We start from the raw sequence: 21,133 nt of genomic DNA on the forward strand, positions 1-21,133 counted from the left end.
CATATGTTTTCGTGTTTTTTATTCAATGTTTTCTTATTCTTCATATTCTTTCTTGTCATTTTCATTGTCAAATTTTGTGGTAATTGTCATCATTACTGCTTCGTTATACTCTTTTTCTTCTTCTTCCTCGTCAACTTCTTCACATTCTTCCACTGAAAAACCTTTTTTTTAGACTACCACACAACTTGTTAACCCATCAAACTCCAAGAACAAAATCATTTCTTTTCTCATAAAAAAATAATAATGAAAGAATATCAACTCATCTATAAAATCATACACAAAAATATGGTTTACAGCTCATAAGAAATAAAAAGTACAAACGTAGATAAATAAGATAATTTATGTTTTACATCAATATTTATAATATTATAAACTTTTAAAAGGTTTTGAAATATAATATTTGAACCTTTTAAAAAGTTTCAATATTGATAATATTTTAAACTTTTAAATTTAAAAATTATAATATTTAAAAACTTTTTAAAAGCTAAGAACTTTGAAAAGTTTGAATATTTATAATATTTATACTTTTAAATTTTTTAACTATTATAATATTTTTTTTTGAAACTTTTTAAATTTTTAATTTGATCAAATAAAAAACTGGATCAAACCGAATAAAACTTTTAAACTTTGACGCCTGATAAATCAAGCTTTCCTGCCCATTCATTATTCGAAGCATATTAATCTTATTTATACTGGTTCTGAACCATTGTCTAAAAATNTAGTCTCTGCATCACCAGAGTTTGTTAAATCTTACAAGCAGCTGAGATGCGCAATTAGTTCAGGAAGCAATAATACAATCCTTAAAGTATGTAATTCCTAAGAAAATGATTCAAAGACAACAACATAGACAAACCTTTTCACAAATAAGCTGCGCTGCCTCCACAATGTCACTTATACTTCCGATTCCACCACCAANAATTTAACTCGACGTCCAGGCGAGGCGAATCAAACTGATCATCTCACATATCCTAAACAATTTCTTTGACCACGAGAAAAACGAAACAATTTTATCATCATGAATTTANGTATAGAACATTCTGGAAATTTTAAAAAAGTTAATAAGTGCTATGTCAAATCCCTATTGGTGGTTTAAAATCCTTGATGGACAACTTAAGAAGCTTATAGCTCCTACTTTTATGTAGTATAGATTTAGATAATATACAAGTCGATGATACAAAAACACAGTTTTTTTTTTGTCTATCAATACGTAATAAAAGATAATATAGATTTTGAAATTTAAAAACAAATCAATAAACGAATAATATATACTTTTAACTAATATTTATAAATTATAAATCCAATAATACCTGATTTCGATAATTATTTTAAATTTAATAATTATATTAAATAACACATAATTTTTGTTTGATTTCTAAATCTGTTAAATTCAATAAACCAATAACCACATAGTATATCTTAAGAATAAAAATTGGTAAAAAAATAAGAATATATTGTGTTATTTTCTAAAACATTGATACAAATATATCAATGAACACATGTTTTATTACAATACTTTGCTATATATATCCAAACATCAAATTAGATTTGACATCTCCACTCTTATTTAAGTATAGTTTTTCTTAAATGTAAAACTAATACAAACCACAAACTTATGCTATCTTTTCTAGTTATAAGTACATGTCCCCACGATTTTGTACGAGCTCTTCTAGTCCAAATCTGTGTTTTTAAATGGCGAGAGGCGAGGTGAGGCTATGAAGGTGTGGCTCTCGCCTTGAGCCTAGGTGCCAGTCGCTCCTAGCCTTTGATGCATGAAGCGAGACTACACAAAAAACGTCAAGGTTAGTTATCCCTTAGCTATATTAACACAATTTGTAAGTATAAAACATAGATCATTTGAAACATATAGAAAGAGACAATCCAATAATAGTAAAACTGAGAATTGAAAACAAAACTAAGGAAAAGCCAATCCAACAAAATTTTAAACTGAGAACTGAATCCAAAACAAAGAAACAGCCAATCCAACAAAGTTTTAAACTGAGAACTGAAAACAAAACAAAGAAACAGCTAATCCAAACAAAGTTTTAAACTTAAAACTCTAAAACTCCACCCTATGATTCTCCTCATCATCATACTTAACATCTTCGACAGCCACTTGAGTGTCCCCATCTCCTCCTGTGAAGTCTTCTTCAATTTCATTCTCATCATCTTCATCAATCAAAGTCAGTGGAGTTGTAGATGACCTTTGAGATGATCTTGGAGGAGGATTGGAGCTTGAGGCTGTATTCTTCCCTTTCTTAGCTTTACTTGCCGATTGTGATGATGGTTTTTTAGCTCTAGTAAGATAGTTAGGCTCATTAGCTCCAGATGCTTTGCTTACCACATCCCATGTTGAATCATCATCTTCAAACACTAGATCATACTCAACAGTAGACTCCTCATCCATTCTTCCAACCAGCCACTCATTACAATCATCAATATCTTCTAGGATGATTGGATCAATGGTGTCTTTCAGCTTGTAAAGGCGTTGTAAAGTGCGATTGTACTTAACAAACACCAAATCATTCAACCGTTCTTGAGCCAAACGATTCCTTTTCTTGGTATGGAGATGTTGAAACACACTCCAGTTTCTCTCACAACCAGTTGCACTACAAGTGAGACTAAGAACCTTTACAGCAAAGTCTCTAAGTGTTGGTGTAGATCCTCCATAAGAAGACCACCACTCAGCTGGTGCTTTTAACTTCCTTTGTCTTTTCGCCATGGGAATTCCAAAGAGTCCTTCAACATTTTTAAACAGTGTCAACTCTGTGTCTATCTTATCTTGAGTTGCAAGTTCAGAAACCAACCTTCCAATAACATTGTAGAGACCTTTCATAACCTCTTCACAGTTCACCCCAGACTCTAGATTATACTGAAATTCTGGATTCAGAAAGTAGCCATCAGCATGCAAAGGATGATGGAGTTGACAATCCCATCGCTTATCAATGATTACAAATGCATCTTTGTACTGTTCTTCCTTCTCATTGAAAGTCTTAGCAATGACATCTTTAGCCCTATCCATGGCTTCATAAATGTACCCCATAGCTGGTTTCTTCTCTCCATCAACCAACCTAAGAACCTTAACTAGAGGCCCTGTCAACTTCAGTGCATACAACACGTTGTGCCAAAATCTGTCGCTCATGATAAACTTCTTCACATTCATTGCTCCTAAATCTTTTGGCCACTTTGAATCATTCCATTCTTCAGAAGTTACAAAACTCCTCAAGTTCTTCCTCTGCTTGTGATACTGCGCAAGTGTGATGAATGATGTAGCAAATCGAGTAACTGCTGGTCTATGTAGATTTGCTTGGTTTGTGAATTTCCTCATCATATTCACTAGAGAAGTGTGACTATAGATGTAGCCGTTCTTGTAGATGCATTGATTGCAGATTTCACCATAGGAAGTTTTCCTATATCCTCCAACATGAGATCTATGCAGTGGGCTGCACAAGAAAGCCAATAGGTCGTTTCACCATTAGCAAACTTCCTACAATAGTAATAAAACACAAAGACTTGTTAGTATCAATCTGAAAAAAAAAATCAGAAAAAAACAGAACCTTATAAGTTAACAAACTCACCAGCTTTTACATAGTTTGATGCATTGTCTGTTATCACTTGGACAATATTAGATTCCCCAACTTCTTCCACCATACGATCAAGTTTATCAAATAGCAAATTAGCATCTTTCACATCTGTTGAAACATCAACTGATTTGATGAAAACTGATCCCTTTGGAGAGTTAACAAGAAAGTTAATAATATCCTTTTGGACAACAGAATCACACCATCCATCAGACATAATTGAACAACCTTTAGTTGCCCATTCTGTTTTGTGCTCCACCATCAGATTTTCTGTTTCTTTTACTTCCTTCTTCAAGAAAGGAACCCTCAGCTCATACATAGTTAGAGGTTTAAAGCCTGACACATATTGACCAACTAATTCAAGTGCTTCTCTAAAACTATCAAAAGTAACTGCATTAAACGGAAGCCCTGCATCATAAAACCACCTTGCAATAGCAGCACAAGCCTTGTCCCTAAGTTCCTTATCAGATTTTCCAAAAACTTATTTTCTATCCTTCCTTCCTTTCAAGACATCATGAGAAGTTGGAAGAACATACCTATCCATTGGACCCTTACGTTTTTTGGAAGGTGGCTGACTAGGCTGACTTTCATCCTCATCTTCATCTTCCACATCTGATAACGGGTTTTTTTTTCACCCAGTGTATCAATTCCCTATGCAGTTATAGTACAAAGGGTTATCAATCCAAATGGTTGTTATGCTAGCAGATGAGATATGATCAGAACTATGCAAGTCCAGCCAAGCAATCAATGGGTTTGATCTAACAGTCCTAAAAATAAACAAAAGAGAGTAGATAAACAAGAACCATACGACCTAAGCACTCGATGCAAGCATTCGAGTACAAGATCGGGTGGAGTGATCGAGTAAACAAGAACAGTATGAACAGCTCGAAGATATACTCGAAGCAGGTGATCGTGTACCTGTTCGGGTAAGGGATCGAGTTATGAATAAAAATGTAAACAATCTAATGCGAAAGCTCCTAAGGATTGGGTAATCGACTCCTAAGTGTTCCTGACCAGTATAAATGTCCTACATGCCTCACGCAAATATTCCCTAGACAATGAATCTCTAAAATCTTGTTAAAACACTCTCGTGATAGAAATAATCAACCTTGATCACTCCCCTACCCAACTCTCGTTGGAGAAACATGACCAAGCAGGCAATACGAACCAATTCATTATTGTCAATAAACCTCTTACTCCTCTAATCTCTTAGGCTAAGTGAGTAAATCTCTAGCATTGATTGATTAAAGCATTTCATCTACACCTCTCGGTGGTAAAACACCCTAGATCTAATCTCAACCTCTCGTTCTGTTGATAGCATTAAGAACACCAATCTAGAAGGAAATTTATAAAACACAAACAATCAAGTTAAGACATCCTAACCGATCAAGAACACAAAATCGTCTATCCCATCCCTAGAAATTTTGTTTCACTACTCAGATCTCATTGCAGAAAACACAAAAGCATAGATAAATGAAAATTGCATTGTATTGAAATATAAAAATAGAAGTGAAGAGTATAGAGTAGTAATCTAAAAGAAGTGCAAAAAGAAGTAAAATAAATCCTAACAAAATGGAAAAAGAGTTTGAGTCGCTCTAGATCTCTCTCAGAAGCTCTCGCTCTCTGGTTTGAGTGTCTGCGGCGTGCTAGGGCGAGAGATAGAAGAGGGGGGTTTATATATGGAAACCCATTAACCCTAGCTTCTCAGTCCTGCCCGAGGGTCTGCTCGATGAGGTGCTCGAGGATGAGCTTGGGTTGCTCTTCGGATAGGTCTTCGGATTGTTCTTCCTGCTCTTGGATCCTCTTCGATCGGGTTGAGGTTCGGACTGTTCTTCCTGCTCCATAGCTCCTTCGGGTACATGCTCGGATTTGACCTTATTCTTCCCATTTTAGGCTCTAAAGAACCTGTTTTCATCCAAAAAGTGCAAATGCAAGAATGTAACACCCTAAATGGCCTAAATGTGGATTCCTACAGTAAATGACTTAAAAATGCTAAGGTTAGGGTAAATACTATGCAGAATATAGACAAAAAAGGATGCTTAAAACATGTAAATTAGAGAGTTATCAGACCCCCAAACTTAAATCTTGCTAGTCCTCTAGCAAGGAAGTAGGAGGAAGAGGTTAAAAGTGGGACTCATATCCTTATGAGCTAAGCGAAGGATTCAAGCTATAGTCCTTAAAGATAGTTTAACGGTGCTAAGATCAATCATCATACTTACAAATATTTTTTTATGCTTATCACCATGCGTCGATCTAGTTCATCCTCCAATAATTAGTAAAGACTTGCAATTCCAAAGAACATCTCTTTCACATTCATTTAAGTGTTTGGCGAATTCTTGCAAATGGAAGGTGAATCAAGATCAATCGGTTTCAAGGGTAAGGCTTTTGGTAGGGTGGTTTCAAACAATATTTTTGGGTGGTTTCTTCTCAGAAGAAGGAATGCTAGACAGTTGTGAAAACTCTTGATAATCTACTTTTTTCTCATTCACTCACCTTTGATTTTAATTCTTTTTTTTTATAATCCCTAAGGTCTAAACTTTAAACATCTAGCTCTTTTTTTTTCTCTTTTTCTTTCTTTGCTAAACTCCTAATAATATTCCTATATTATATATATATATATATATATATATATATATTTTTTAGGAGACTATAGCAAGATCTTTTTCTCTTTTTTTTTTTACTTAGAGACTTAGAGCTAATTGAATCGAACCTTAGAGACTTTATTCTTTTTGTTCCTCAACCCAACCCCAAATAATCATGCTAACCACCTCTCTTTCAAAACCGATCCTATTAGCTAATTCAAAAGATTCTAACTTAGCTAAATCAAGAGTCAGTTCTTTGTCGTTCTCAATACTCTCAAGGTTTCACAACCTATAGCACAATGAAAATTCTTCACTCAACAATTCATAACAGGGTTTGAAAGAAAGGTTTGGGTTTAAGGGTAGGAAAAACAAATCGGGTTAGACGAAAAGATTGGTAAAAATGGAGTGCTAACCCGAATTTAGAGTTACCATGAGCAATTATTCAAATTCCATAAGCAAGACGATTTAAGTTCAAGTTAAGTCCAATAATATAGAGATGATCCAATTTTCAAGCAAGTGGAGGAAGCATTCAAAAGCCACAAGGTTTTAAACAAAGATTTTTCATTTTTTTCCAAAGATTGATCTAGCAACAATGAACTGTGATTAAGTGCTATAGCTTCAATACTAAAGTTTGGCTTTAAACAAGGTAGTTTTAACCATTGTCCCCTAAAATGCATATGCAACAATTCTATATGAACCAATCTAGACTCAATCCTAATATGGAAATGCAAATACATGAACACTCTTTTTTTTTTTTTTTTTTTAAATAAAAATCTTTTATGGGATTTTCTTATGCAAATAGATGTAGACTCAAATGAATAAGACTAGCATGCAAAAATTTGAAATAAGAAAATAAGAAAATAAAACACAATGTTATATACATTCTAGGACCCTCCCCCAAACTTAAATTACACAGTCTCTGTGTAAATAAAAGTTTGAAAAAGAATCCAAGAATCACACAGAATGAAATAAAACTAAAGGCAATGTTATTTACATAGGTTGGATGAATGTGGTACCTCATGGGTTGTTGAAGAATGAGGTTGTGGCAGCCTCCATGCTCGCCAGTGTGTACCCTAGATCGCCACCGACTTCAGCAGGCGCCGGGATTCGCTCGTCAGAAAGCTTGGTTATGCGCACGGACGATCTGCTCGGACCAGCATCCGAGGGGTTGATCGGGTAAGGCGTCGCGTAGGTCATCGGGTAGGGCATCGGATAGTACGATGGGTAGGGCGGAAGAGGTCTGGAATGATCACCAAGATAACCGCTTGCAGGGTGCATCGAGTAGGGCATTCTATATGGATCTGGTAAGGCATAAGGAAGGTACCTGAATGGTCACCCGGATGTGTGCTCGATGGTGGTATCGGATAGGGCATCGTGTACCCCATCGGGTTAGGCATCGGATAGGCATCTGAGTGGCTTCTCCGCGATCTATCTGGCCTGGTGACATCCTCCTCTGCTTGGGGCTCGTAGGAGGATGTCCTGTGAGGCTCTGGAGGTGCTAATCCTCGGATTCCTCCCAATGGTCCGCTTCTCCCCATCCATGTGGGTGCATAAGCCGAAGTGGGAGCTGAGGCACAGCTTGCCTTGTCTTGCAGCTCCTTGATCTGTCCTCCCATCACCTTCACTGAGCGAGTGAGGTCTTTTACCTTCCTTGCCAAAAACTTGTTCATCCTCTTCAACCACCCGATTCTTTTGTGGGCTTCCCTCACTCCTACGGGTTACTTTTGAGAGCAAACATACTCCTCAAAATCGTAATCTTCCGAATTATCTCCCTGTCCCTGCTCTGCTTGCTCTCCCTCAGCTTCAGATTCTTCTTCAGGGTTGTACAGCTCTTCCAATGGTGGCATAAAGTCTATGTTCTCCCCTAGCCGGATTTTGGTGCACACGATGTTGGGCAGGATCATCTGAGTAGCTCCGACTGGCGGATGAACAAACTTGAAGAGCAACATATCATTTGGCTTCTCATAATCCAGGAACCTCGCCAATGTGAGGTAGTCGATGTCTAGCCATCCCGGCTCATGAACCACTCACTTTAGGGCCACATCGCAAGCTACCAAAATTGGCGTGACCAAACCTCCTATGGAGATCTCTCCAGCTCCATCTCTTCTCTCAGTTTTCATTGCCCAAGACTTTAGGTAGAGGAACTGATCGAGTAGCACAAAAACCATGCTAGTATCCGTGACATCTCCTACCAGCGGTGTATCGTCCCTAGCATTATCTAAAACTCCGCACAAGGCAATGTCTAGCAGCTGGAGCTTGTGATCGTTCACATTCCCAGTCTCTTTCTTAGCGAATAAGGTACAAGCTAGAGACTTGTGAAAGTACCTCAAAATAGGGCTCCTAATTTGAGCAGATTTGGAGCTTGTAGACTTGTAGGGAAGCTTGTCTCCTATTGCCAGCCATAGGGACTTCATCTCCTCCTTGCTCACCTCCATGTTCTCTCCACTCCCAGCCTTGAAACCATACAGCTTCTCCATCTCCTTGTAGGTGAGTCGGTATTCCTTGTTGCGCACGGAGAAGGTGATGAACCTGATCCCCCCATCGGGTAGTAGGGTCGGGTGGTCTTCAAAGTAGTGCAGCTGCAGCGTGGAGATGAAGTGAACCGTCTCCTCCTCATATGCTTCGAGGTTAGTTCGCATCATCTTGCCCAAGTGGCACATATCGAAAAGGAATTCGACATCTCTAGCAATCCCCAACTGCTTCATTGTTTCACGGTGAGGGTAGCCGGTTCCTACAAAACTCATCTTACGGAGGACCTTGAAAAGCTTGGCCGGAGTCTCCACCTCTTTCTGCTTCAGTTCCGCGAAGCCAGGCGTGTGCGTTCTCTCTGCTCCTCCTCTTGGCCATGGCTCTCCTCCTCCGTGTCTCGATCTTCTTCTTCCGCTGCTCTCTCAGCTACCTTCTCATCCCTTTCATAGGCTGGTCTCTTTCCTCTCGCCACTACAGCTCTGCCTCTCAACCTAGGGGATAGAATCTCCTCTGGTTCTCCTTTTTCTGCATCTGAATCGACCTCCAACGGGTCAGTAACGGTTCGCTCGGACGTAGACAGGTCCTACGTCAAGGAGATCGGCGGATTGGAACTGCTACTGGGTCGGGAGAGAGAACACGGGTATCTACCCGATTGGGTGCTCGAGTGCTAGCGCGGGTGGACGGTCGGGTTGAGCATTGGGTTTGGAGATGCGAAACGTCCAGCCAGCGGTTGGAAATGTGGAACGTCTCCTCTTCCTTGAGAATCGTGAGCTTCGGCGGCTTCACCTCCGGTTCTAGCAGCGGTGGAGGTTGATCTTCTCCCTTCTTTTGGTAAGTTTTCATCTTTGGTGCCATTGGTGGATCTTTGAAGGTGAAAACAGAGACTAAGACGAGATTAATAGGGTTAGTTCTCGAAAATTCTAGAGCACTTGAGTTTGAGAGAGAAGAAACAAGAAGAAGGAAGTTTAGAAGCACTTATCGTTTTTTTTTTTTTTGGGAAAGAAGGGGTTGGTCCTCTTAAATAGGAAAGGCTGCCGCTAGGGTTTCACCTTGGGCTTTGCCGAGACTAGGCTTGGGTTTGTGGAATTCGGACTCCACTCGCCACCCGAGTAGGAACACGATCAGGCGCGTCGGGTACATATTCGGGTAGAGCCTCGGGTTCCCCAAAATTTCCTTTTTCTTCTCTCTTTTTGTTTTTTTTTCTTTTTTACGTAAATATGCAAAAATAGAAAATAAGATAAAATAAATAAATAAAAGTTCAAAGAAAATAAAGGATACCTTTGGGACTTCCTCCCAAGTGAGCTTGTTTTAAGTTACTAAGCTTGACTCTTCATGCTCTTCAAGCATGGGTTTTAGGAGGGAGAGGTTCTGGAATCCTCTCCACTGTAGCAGGCTGATTCAATGGATTTTCCAAGTCTTGTCCTGCTTCCACAGCAAATGTAATGTTGACTTCTTTAAGATGTTTGACTCTTCTTTGCTTTGTCTTGGTGTAAAAGACTTGACCATCAACGGTTGGTCTTTTAATTCCTTTCTTGACGTCAAACTTCATCTTGAAATGCTCCCCATGCTCAATTCTGATCTTGCCTTGTTTCACGTCAATCACTGCTCCTACTGTTGCCAAAAATGGTCTCCCTAGGATCAGTGGATCGTCTGGTTCCTTATCCATATCAAGGATCATTAAATCAGTAGGAACCTCCACTCTTCCAATCCTGAGAGGCAAGTTTTTCAGGACACCAATGGGATGTCTGATTGTTCTATCAGCTAGAACCAAATACAGACTACTCGTTTTAAAACTGCTGAAACCCATCTTGTTGGCAATCGATAGTGGGATGATGCTGACTGAAGCTCCCAAATCGCACAAGCAGTTCTTGATAATTCTAAGGCCTATTGAACATGGCAGAGTGAAAGAACCAGGATCCTCCAATTTCTCTTCGATTCGCAATTCAGGATCTAAGCACACTCCACTCCTAAGAATTTCATTCCCAATCTCCTTGACAGCCTCCTTAACCTCAGTCTCCAACTGAGCTGCTTCCTTGGCGATTTCCTCTTGAAGTTCGTGTGGTGGCAAGAGTTTAGGAGGTGGAGCTTTTCGCTTGGCCATACGCTCTGCAAGCGCCTCTAATTTGATGTCAAGAGCGGCGTTGAACCTTTCCTCTAGTTCCCCTTCTTCAGCTTGAGGGAGTTGAGGTTGATCCGTCATCTGAACGTCTACTCGATGCATCATCCGATCACCATCATCGGGTGTGTCATCGGGTTCGGCCTCGGGTGGTTCTTTGTTTTGTGATTCTCGAACTAGTGCTCGATCGTCAACTCGATCAGTCTCCTCGGGTAAAGGCTCAGGTTCGTACTCGGATATGTTGTACTTGGACTCATTTATCCCATAGTGACCCATATCCTCCCCATCTTGAACATCGCTGTCCTTAGTAAGGTATTCCTCATAATCATCATCGAGGAAAATGGCTTGGGCAGTGGCATAATCCTTTGGGTTCTGAACAGCTTTACCTGGAAGTTGGTTCATCTTTGGAGGTGGTTGGTTGGTGTGGTGGCCCTCTAAGTACATCAGCTTAGTGTTGAGGGAATCATACTTGGCATTCAAGTCATTGTATCCAGAATCCATCTTGTTGCTCATTTCCGCGAAACGTTTTGTATTGTCCATAGCAGCGGATGCTTGGTTTTGTATCATCTGCTGAATTAGGCCGCGGAGGTTAGCGTCTTGGGTTTGGTTCTACGAGCCTTGTTGTTGTTGGAATCCAGGTGGTGCAATTGGTTGATTGTAATTACCAGAGTACTGCTGCTTAGGAGCATAGCCTTGATTGTATTGAACAAAAGGCTTTTGCTGGCCTTGATTCCCTTGAACAGCGGCTGGGTAGATTTGGTCTTGAGGATTTGCAACATTCGGGTTATGGTAGGATAGATTCGGATTCGGTTTGTAGTAGTTGTACCTTTTGTTGTAACCTCCTTTGTTGTTGATGTAGATCATATCCTCTTGCTGAGCATTCTCCCCATCTTGTTGCAGAAACTGGTGTTCCTCTGATATAGCATGTACATGCTGCTGCTGGCTGAGGAGCTTATCCAATTTGTCATTGAGGGCTTTCATGTCTCTCTTATACTTGGCATCATCCTCGCTATTAGATCGCACAGTGCAATCATATTCCTCATTGTAATGGCCATCATATTGAGCTAAGTTCTCCACTATATCCCAACCTTCATCGACATCCTTGTTGAGGAAGTTACCATTGCTTGCGGTTTCCAGCAACATCCGTATCTTAGGGACCACACCTCGGTATACTGTACTTAGCAATGAAGCATTGCTGAATCCATGATGAGGGCATCTGCTTGTGTATCCCTTGAAACATTCCCAAGCTTCACTGAACGTCTCATTGCTCTTCTGAACAAAGCTGGAAATGTCATTTCGCAGCCTTGCAGTTCTGGAGTTGGAGAAGAATTTGGCTAGAATCGCCTTCTTGCATGCTTTCCAGGTGGTGATGGGCTCCTTGGGAGCGATTTCTCCCAGATGTGTGCTTTTTCTCCCAAAGAAAATGGGAAAAGGTGGAGTTTGAATCCATCTTCACTAACTCCATTGATCTTGGTTAGGATACAGAGCCTATCAAACTCATCCAGATGGTCCAATGGGTCCTCCATTGGCAATCCATGAAACTTGTTGCTCTGTATCATCTGGATGAGACTACTCTTGATCTCAAAGTTGCTGTTCTGGACAGCAGGTGGCACAATGCCATGTCTTTGAGTGTGAGTAGATGGAGCATCTCCTGCTCCGATGTTGGTCCTCTCTTGAGGAGCTGGTGGACCATTCTGATTGTTCATTATATCCTCAATTGTGTTTGGTTGTGGTTGTTGAACTTGTTGTGGATGGAGTAACCTTGGTCTATCGATGTTGTCGATGAAAGGACTTAAGTTTTGGCTACCCTTGGATCGTGTTTGCATGCACAATCAGTTGACCGAGTGAGTACACGAAGGTCAACTCGATTCAGGTGATCGAGTGACGGGTCGGGTGGATACTCGGGTTGTACATGAAATGCAAAACAAACAAACACGAAGGTAAAGAAGTCAGTACCAAACAAAAATGTAAGATAGAACTTGATCTAGCAAGTGCTGAAATCTTAAACGTAGCAAATTTAAATAAAACCAAATGGCAACGGCGCCAAATTGATAATAGGTTTTTTTTTCACCCAGGGTATCAATTCTCTATGCAGTTGTAGTACAAAGGGTTATCAATCCAAATAGTTGTTATGCTAGCAGATGAGATATGATCAGAACTATGCAAGTCAAGCCAAGCAATCAATGGGTTTGATCTAACAGTCCAAAAAATAAACAAAAGAGAGCAGATAAACAAGAACCACACGACCTAAGCACTCGATGCAAGCATTCGAGTACATGATCGGGTGGGGTGATCGAGTAAACAAGAACAGTATGAACAGTTCGAAGGTATACTCGAAGCAGGTGATCGTGTACCTGCTCGGGTAAGGGATCGAGTTATAAATAAAAATGTAAACAATCTAATGCGAAAGCTCCTAAGGATGGGGTAATCGACTCCTAAGTGTTCCTGACCAATATGGATGTCCTACATACCTCAAGCAAATATTCCTTAGACAATGAATCTCTAAAATCTTGTTAAAACACTCTCGTGATAGAAACAATCAACCTTGATCACTCCCCTACCAACTCTCGTTGGAGAAACATGACCAAGCAGGCAATACGAACCGATTCATTATTGTCAATAAACCCCTTACTCATCTAATCTCTTAGGCTAAGTGAGTAAATCTCTAGCATTGATTGATTCAAGCATTTCATCTACACCTCTCAGTGGTAAAACACCCTAGATCTAATCTCAAACTCTCGGTCTGTTGATAGCATTAAGAACACCAATCTAGAAGGGAATTTATAAAACACAAACAATCAAGTTAAGACATCCTAACCGATCAAGAACACAAAATCGTTTATCCCATCCCTAGAAACTTTGTTTCACTACTCAGATCTCATTGCAGAAAACACAAAAGCATAGATAAATGAAAATTGCATTGTATTGAAATATAAAAATAGAAGTGAAGAGTACAAAGTAGTAATCTAAAAGAAGTAAAATAAATCCTAACAAAATGGAAAAAGAGTTTGAGTCGCTCTATATCTCTCTCAGAAGCTCTCGCTCTCTGGTTTGAGTGTCTGCGGCATGCTAGGGCGAGAGGAAGAAGAGGGGGTTTATATATGGAAACCCATTAACCCTAGCTTCTCAGTCCTGCCCGAGGGTCTGCTCGATGAGTTGCTCGAGGATAGGTCTTCGGATTGTTCTTCTTGCTCTTGGATCCTCTTCGATCGGGTTGAGGTTCAGACTGTTCTTCCTGCTCAATAGCTCCTTCGAGTACATGCTCAGATTTGACCTTATTTCTTCCCATTTTAGGCTCTAAAGCACCTGTTTTCATCCAAAAAGTGCAAATGCAAGAATGCTACACCCTAAATGGCCTAAATGTGGATTCCTACAGTAAATGACCTAAAAATGCTAAGGTTAGGGTAAATACTATGCAGAATATGGACAAAATAGGATGCTTAAAACATGTAAATTATAGAGTTATCAACATCGTATATAGTGGCTTGTGGTGGCATCATTTGAGTAGTAGCTTTAACTTCAGCCTTGTTAAGCATGAAAGTTTTCACTTCTTCCTTCACACTATCTCTTTAACTAGTTTGCAAGCAGTAACATTCCTAAAACCACCAACGATATGCTGTTTTGCACGTTGAACTCCACCATTTGTGACTTTCTTACAAAAAATACACATAAAGCTACCATGTTTACCCGAAACTGGAGTTGTGTATTTCCATGCTGGATCTCTTGGCTTAGTAGGATCAGACATGATGAGGAGTTTGAAGAAAGAAGAGTAAGAAGAAAGAGCAAAGAGAATGGAGAAAAAAGCTAGTCGAGAGAAAGGCTTGAGATGTGAGAAGAGGCTAGATACGTGAAAAGTAGTTTATATGCACGATTTCTAATAGGGTTTTTAATTTTTTAGCAATCAAATCATGTATGCATATATTTCGGAACAGTATAAGACAAATAAATATCAACATATAACAATTGTTACCTTTTATTGCAGTAGGCGCTAAAGCTCCGAAACGAGATTCAAGTCAAGGCGGAGAAGGAGCGAGCGCCTTTGACTTATAGCCTCGCTTCAGCTCCTAAAGGCGGAGAACCCATAGCTTCACCTTGCCTTGAGCCTAGGCGCGCCTAGACCTCGCTTTTTAAAACACAGGTCCAAATTCCATCATTTTTGGCTATCCATGAGTGGTACTAACCACATCGTTCAAGAGAAACTGCTATGTATACATGTACATTAAAATAAAACTTTAGTTTATCTCCTTGCCTCAAGAGACAAGTCCATACTGTCCTTTCACTTCTGTTGGAAACATCCGCAAATTCAATGGAGAAAAGAAGAGTCAAAGCCATGAAGGAGAAGGAGTATTGTTCGTAACACAAAACACATGGTTGTGGTTTTCTGATATAGTAACAGTTCTGAAATGGCTTCTTCAAGGCAAATGTTTGGAGGTCATAACATTATATGATTGGACTAAAACCTCATGAAATGCTTCATGTTACTACTGATTAAGATTCCACTCTAGGATTGAGATCGTTATGGTTAGTTTATAATAAATTCAAGTTTCTTCAACTTGTCCTGAGCAGTGTTTATATGGAGTTTCAAATCTGACCAGTAACGATGGAGACATCAAACGGACAACCAAACTGAACCCGAATAAGCTGGAAATTGACTGAAGCATTCATGACTTGTGGAACTAGATCCTGGTTGAAGGACATCATATTCAGAGTCTGAAAACCTAATTAAATGACAATGTTTTGGGGTCGTTATATTAGATGGTTCTAAAGCTTTGTTGTCATTTTGTAGTTTTTTTCAGGGTCTTTTTTTTTGTTTTATAATGAAAATGAACTATTGTTTTGACTAAAACTGAAGTTTGAACATATAAATGAGGTTTAAAGTCATAAAGCTTTCACTTCTCATAAATATACATAACTCAAAATTCACATACCAGAATACTTGCTATAGAAACACATCAAAACTATCTTCAACTATAATATGACATATAATATTATCTTCAAGATACTATTTTATTTTTAAAAAAATCTATATTAACATTTTTGAAGTACATTTTGGTTTATGCCCTTTGAGTTTTACTTATTTAATTTGTTTTATTTACAACATTAACCCCTAACGATTTTTCTAAAATAACATTTCGTAGAAACTCAATTAATGGAACTATTCAAATCGACCGAATTTGATACGTTTATTGCCATAAAAAGCTTGACAACATCCATACATTTTGATTTTTCCAAAAACAACTCTATCCATTAAATTTTTAATCCCATAAAAATCTCTAGTTAATAGATCTTTAGAGACTGTATGATCTCTTAAATTTAAATGACACAGCTGAAGCTATATATATATATTTTTGAAGTACATTTTAGGTTCTACAATTTTATTTGTACTTATTTAAACTTCTATTTTGCAATATTGGTCCCTAAACAATTGTAAAAGTTCAATTAGGACAATTAGAGAAATCGACCACAATTATTAAATTATATTACCAAAATCTCTCAAACTCGATTACTATATTCTCTCCAAATCTGAATGATACATCCGATTAGCAGCCTATTTCTTAAATCTAATACATAATTAGTACCCTATTAAATTCATATTTCCAAACAAATACATAACCTTATTACCAAGACAAACATTTAATTCTCTAAATATCTTCTTTGGAAAGTAAATATTAGAATGTATAATTTGCAATAAAATAGAATTAAAATCTAAATATTCTCTTACTAATTTATACATCCATCACTCTACAAAAATTAAAATATAGAAACTATTTTCCTTTCTATTCGTAATTGTATAATTTGCAAAGATCTTTTTCTTGCTCACTTTTTTAGCGATTTCATATCACACCTATTACTATCATCACCAATGAACTCTATAAATACCATGTTTATAGAATAACGATATGCACAATCTCAAGCTGTAGTAATTTTTTCCAGCTGGGTAGTAATTTTTTCGGAGGATTTCACTTTGAACGTAGCATAACATGTGGTGAGTTGTGTTCGGTGAGGCTTTTGTTTGGCTGATTTTTTTTCGTTGTTATAGTAATTCACGGTTTCCTGAATTTTTTATTGTGAGTCTCCAGGATGTGAGTAGTATTCGAGAAGCTCATGATCATTAGGTTTGGTTCTTTTATTCTTTTTATCAAGGATTTGTACCCTTAATGTTGGAATACAAACCAAGTCCCACATCTGATGTTTAAAGAGATTATCATATAATATATAAAGGGTTAGGGTCAATCTACTAATTGCCAATTAATTTTTAGTTGGAAGCTCAAGATAAGCCCAAATTTAACATGGTATCAAAGCCCAAGGTTAAAATTCTGGTGCACCTAAAAAAGTGGATACAAACATGTCTCTTATTAACCCGAGTAATGGGGGCCCAAAAAGGAGTTTATTATCGGTCCAAGTGGGATCGGTTCGAGATGAAGTTATCATCTCGAAGAGGCGTGTTAAAATCCCATATATGGTCCTTGGTTTGAAGGGGAGATTGTTGGAATACAAACCAAGTCCCACATCTGATGTTTAAAGAGACTATCATATAATATATAAAGGATTAGGGTTAATCTACTAATTGCCTATTGATTTTTAGTTAGAAGCCCAAGATAAACCTAAATTTAACAGTTAATACGTTGTTCTTTAATTATTTATTTTACAAGAAGTGTTTGGGGATCCTTCACTGAATCACTGGATAAAGAAGACGAAGAAGTTAATCAGTTGAGGTCAACGATGACAAGAGTCAAAGCTAAGTGGGTATGAAACCAAGTTACCTAGGACTTTAATATGGTTAAGCCCAAACTTTTGTAGTTTGTACTTTTGTAGTTACGTAGGACGTGTGCCAATTGTGTTTAGACTCAAGTAGGTAGGTAAGTATACAATGAAAAGTTTCATCAAAGGTCAAATTGCAACAAACATTTTATTTAGATATGATTCTACCTTTTTTATTACGAATTGTATAAGTATACATGGGCGGATCAAAAAAAAAGTATGGGTCAGTGCAATGATAAAAAAAACTTATAGTGTAAGTTCATTAGTTTTTAATTCATTTTATTATAATGAATCCACACAAAAAAGTAGCTTTTTCAGTCCAAATCCTGTAAATCAGATTTTGCTTTTTGAAAAATTATAGTGTAGACTCGTTAGTTTTTAAATTAAGATTATTATTATGAATCCACAGAAAAAGTAATTCTTCACTCGAAAACCTGTTAACCAATTTTTTTGTTTACTTTCTTTTAATATTTTGGTAAAGAAATTCATTCTTTTTTTATACTATTAATTAAAATAAAATCTCTATTTTCTAAAAAGTGTTAAATACCAATAGACTGAATTATATGGTGGGACGGATTTGGATCGAGTGATCTACAATCATATAAATTTTAAATATTTAAATATGGTACTACAACACCGATAAATCATCCCGCTCAATGATATTTACAATTTTTACGGGTTAGTCTACGAAAATATTTTATATGAAACGGGTTAGAGTTTGCATAAAGATGAATGTATAGTTTTTTACGGGTTAGTCTACTAAAATATTTTATATCAAATGAATTAAGGAGAGTTGTTACCCTCTACCAAGAGGGGATGTACACCATTTAAGACTCATGCTAGAGCACGAGTTGAAATTCATTTTATTTATATTGTAATTTTTATATAAAATATAATTTATGTGATTGTTTTTAAAAGTTTTTTTGGATAAAACATTATGCAATAAAATCATATGCTAAATATGATGGCTTGAAAAACGACACTTATTTTGTAAGTTTTATATTGTTAATGATTTTACATAAGTATTCGTGCTATAACAATGATTAAATTTTATTTTATACAAAATTTTATATTTTTTATATTTTAAAATAAAATTTTAATATGTTGTATTAGGTTATATATGTGAAGTTATTTCAGCAATGTATATTCTACATCATGACTTGAATGTCATTATAAGACATAATTTTGTAAATTTGATTTTTAAAAAGAGAGTTATTATATAATGAGTAATTTAATATATTGTTATACTTTTTGTTTTAATATACTTAATTTCTTGAAATTCTTTCATATTATAGTGACATATTATTGACATTGATATAACAAATCAATTTAGAGTGTTTATAGTTTCTAACTTTTATATCAAGTTTCAATATATTAAAAGTATTTCAAAATAAATTATTTAAAGTTTATTACATTATATAAAATTATAAAGTTCAACAAAAAAAATATGAAATTGAATTTAAATAGTCAAATTTTGACCCGTTACTCAGTAAATTTTTTAATTCAATAGATATTATTTTTAAAGAATAATATTACTAAAGCTTGAATATTTTATAGATTGAACAATTTAAATTTGTTTTTAAAAATTCAACTTATGTTATATCCGGAAATAAAAATATTTTTTAATTATAATAAATAATATGATAATTTATTTGTTTCACAAAAATAGAATCATATATAAAAATGAGAGGTGAAGTATAATAATAATTAACAAATTAAGATGTTAAGTTATATATCAAAATATTTTATTTGATGAATAATTTAATAAAAGAAATTAATATGGTAAGTTAGATGATATGATTCTTTAGAATATTCTCTTTAAGATTTTGGTATACCCTATTTGTAACCAATTAATCTATCAATTAATGTATAACCTATTTTTAACCAATTTATTAAAATTATATAGTCTACAAAACATTGTTGTGTACTTCCGTTTAATTATAAAAGAGACATATATATATATATATATATATATATTTTGGCTTCTCATAATATCAGATGAATATGGGCTTCACAATAGAAAATGGGTCTCGACAGATCTAATTCCCATATCCATAATGTATTATGAAATTCTATATACTTTCTCATTTTAACCAAATTAAGTGAAAATTTAAAATTCAAAAGTAGTAATATATTGTGTTAAATAATATAGAATTTGCCAAATCAATATGTTCATAGCATAACCTATAAACTAGATAGTGTAATGTAACAATTTCAAAAATTAAGTATTCTAAAATTATTTCCTAATGTAAAATATATGACAATCTAACTTAGATTACAATTCACACTATCTATATATACATTTTTGAAGTACATTTTGGGTTTTACCCTTTTATTCGTACTTATTTACAAAGTTAATCCCTAAAACATTTCCAAAAATAGCATTATTTTAGATTTTGTTTCCTAAATATTTACATTCCATTTCAACTAAAAAAAATTACAGCAAAATTAAATATGGAAACAGAAACTATGATATATTTAACCATATTTTCTGTTGTGTTTTGAAGATATTCTATTTCTGAATTCTTTGCAACTAAAGAAAAAAACAATTTGATTCCCATTTTGTTTTCCAATGAGCTTTGATTCTTAACGTAAGAAGAACTTCGATTCACATTCACTTAAATATTATAATTAATATATATAAAAACTTTATAAAATTTAAAAATATTACAAATACGTAAAATTTTAAAAAGTTTAAAATACTATATAATATGATTATGTAGTAGATGTGTTATAGTCTATAACATGTTGGCATTAATAAAATATTATTAAATTTGTGCTAACACGGGTTAAATCATCATTTTAATATTTGTTAATAGTATTAATATTATAATATTTGACATATAAATTATGTTGATTTAACTAAAATTGTGTAAAATAATTAAATCATTAGGAAAAATGTGACTTAATCATAGCGTATAAATGACTCATTATATATTTAGATCCTTATTTTTTGTTATAATAATTAAAAATTAAATAAAACATCAAACACTAAACAAAACAAACTAAATATAACAAAAAAATGGTAATGAATTATATTGCGGATTAAAAAATTAATATAAACATTTAGTCGCACAAACGTCCGAAAAAATTAGTTATTCTTCTATTTGCAAAACATCTAATATTTAACAAACAAATACAATATAAAATTTAAATTATAATAAAAAGTATATACACGCGGTGTACCGCGGGTTAAAATCTAGTTATATTATAATTGAATATACTTAGGAGACCATTTATTACCATATCATAATTTTCAAATTATTACATTTTTTATTCAGTAAAAAAATTATACAAAAAAATATTTTTTTGAAACTGTTTAAAGTTTTAATTTGATCAAATAAAAAACCAGATCAAACCAAATAAAACTTTTAAACTTGGACACCTGATAAATCAAGTTTTTCTGTTCATTCATTGTTGGAAGCATATTAATCTTATTTATACTGGTTCTGAACCATTGTCTAAAAAATTTCTAGCCGATGTGAGATATTGTGCTTAGTTCTTTGATTTCCATAAATTTAAAATTGTCCTTTTTCTAAAAAATTCTGTAAATTTAAAAAATGTTAATGAATGACATGTCAAATCATGATAGGTTGTTTAAAATAATTCTTAATATAGAAAATTCT

At 35.6% G+C, this 21,133-nt stretch overlaps 1 protein-coding gene and 1 pseudogene across 1 annotated transcript; both read right to left on the reverse strand.

Annotated features, from left to right (window-relative positions):
- Positions 2,057-3,325, reverse strand: LOC104767878. Its single transcript, XM_010491845.1, has one exon. It carries the CDS (start codon positions 3,323-3,325, stop codon positions 2,057-2,059), a length of 1,269 nt encoding a protein of 422 aa, XP_010490147.1.
- On the reverse strand, positions 3,334-14,490 carry LOC104767879 (annotated as a pseudogene).

This window comes from Camelina sativa, chromosome 19 (assembly GCF_000633955.1).
Source record: "Camelina sativa cultivar DH55 chromosome 19, Cs, whole genome shotgun sequence".
Lineage (NCBI taxonomy): Eukaryota > Viridiplantae > Streptophyta > Magnoliopsida > Brassicales > Brassicaceae > Camelina > Camelina sativa.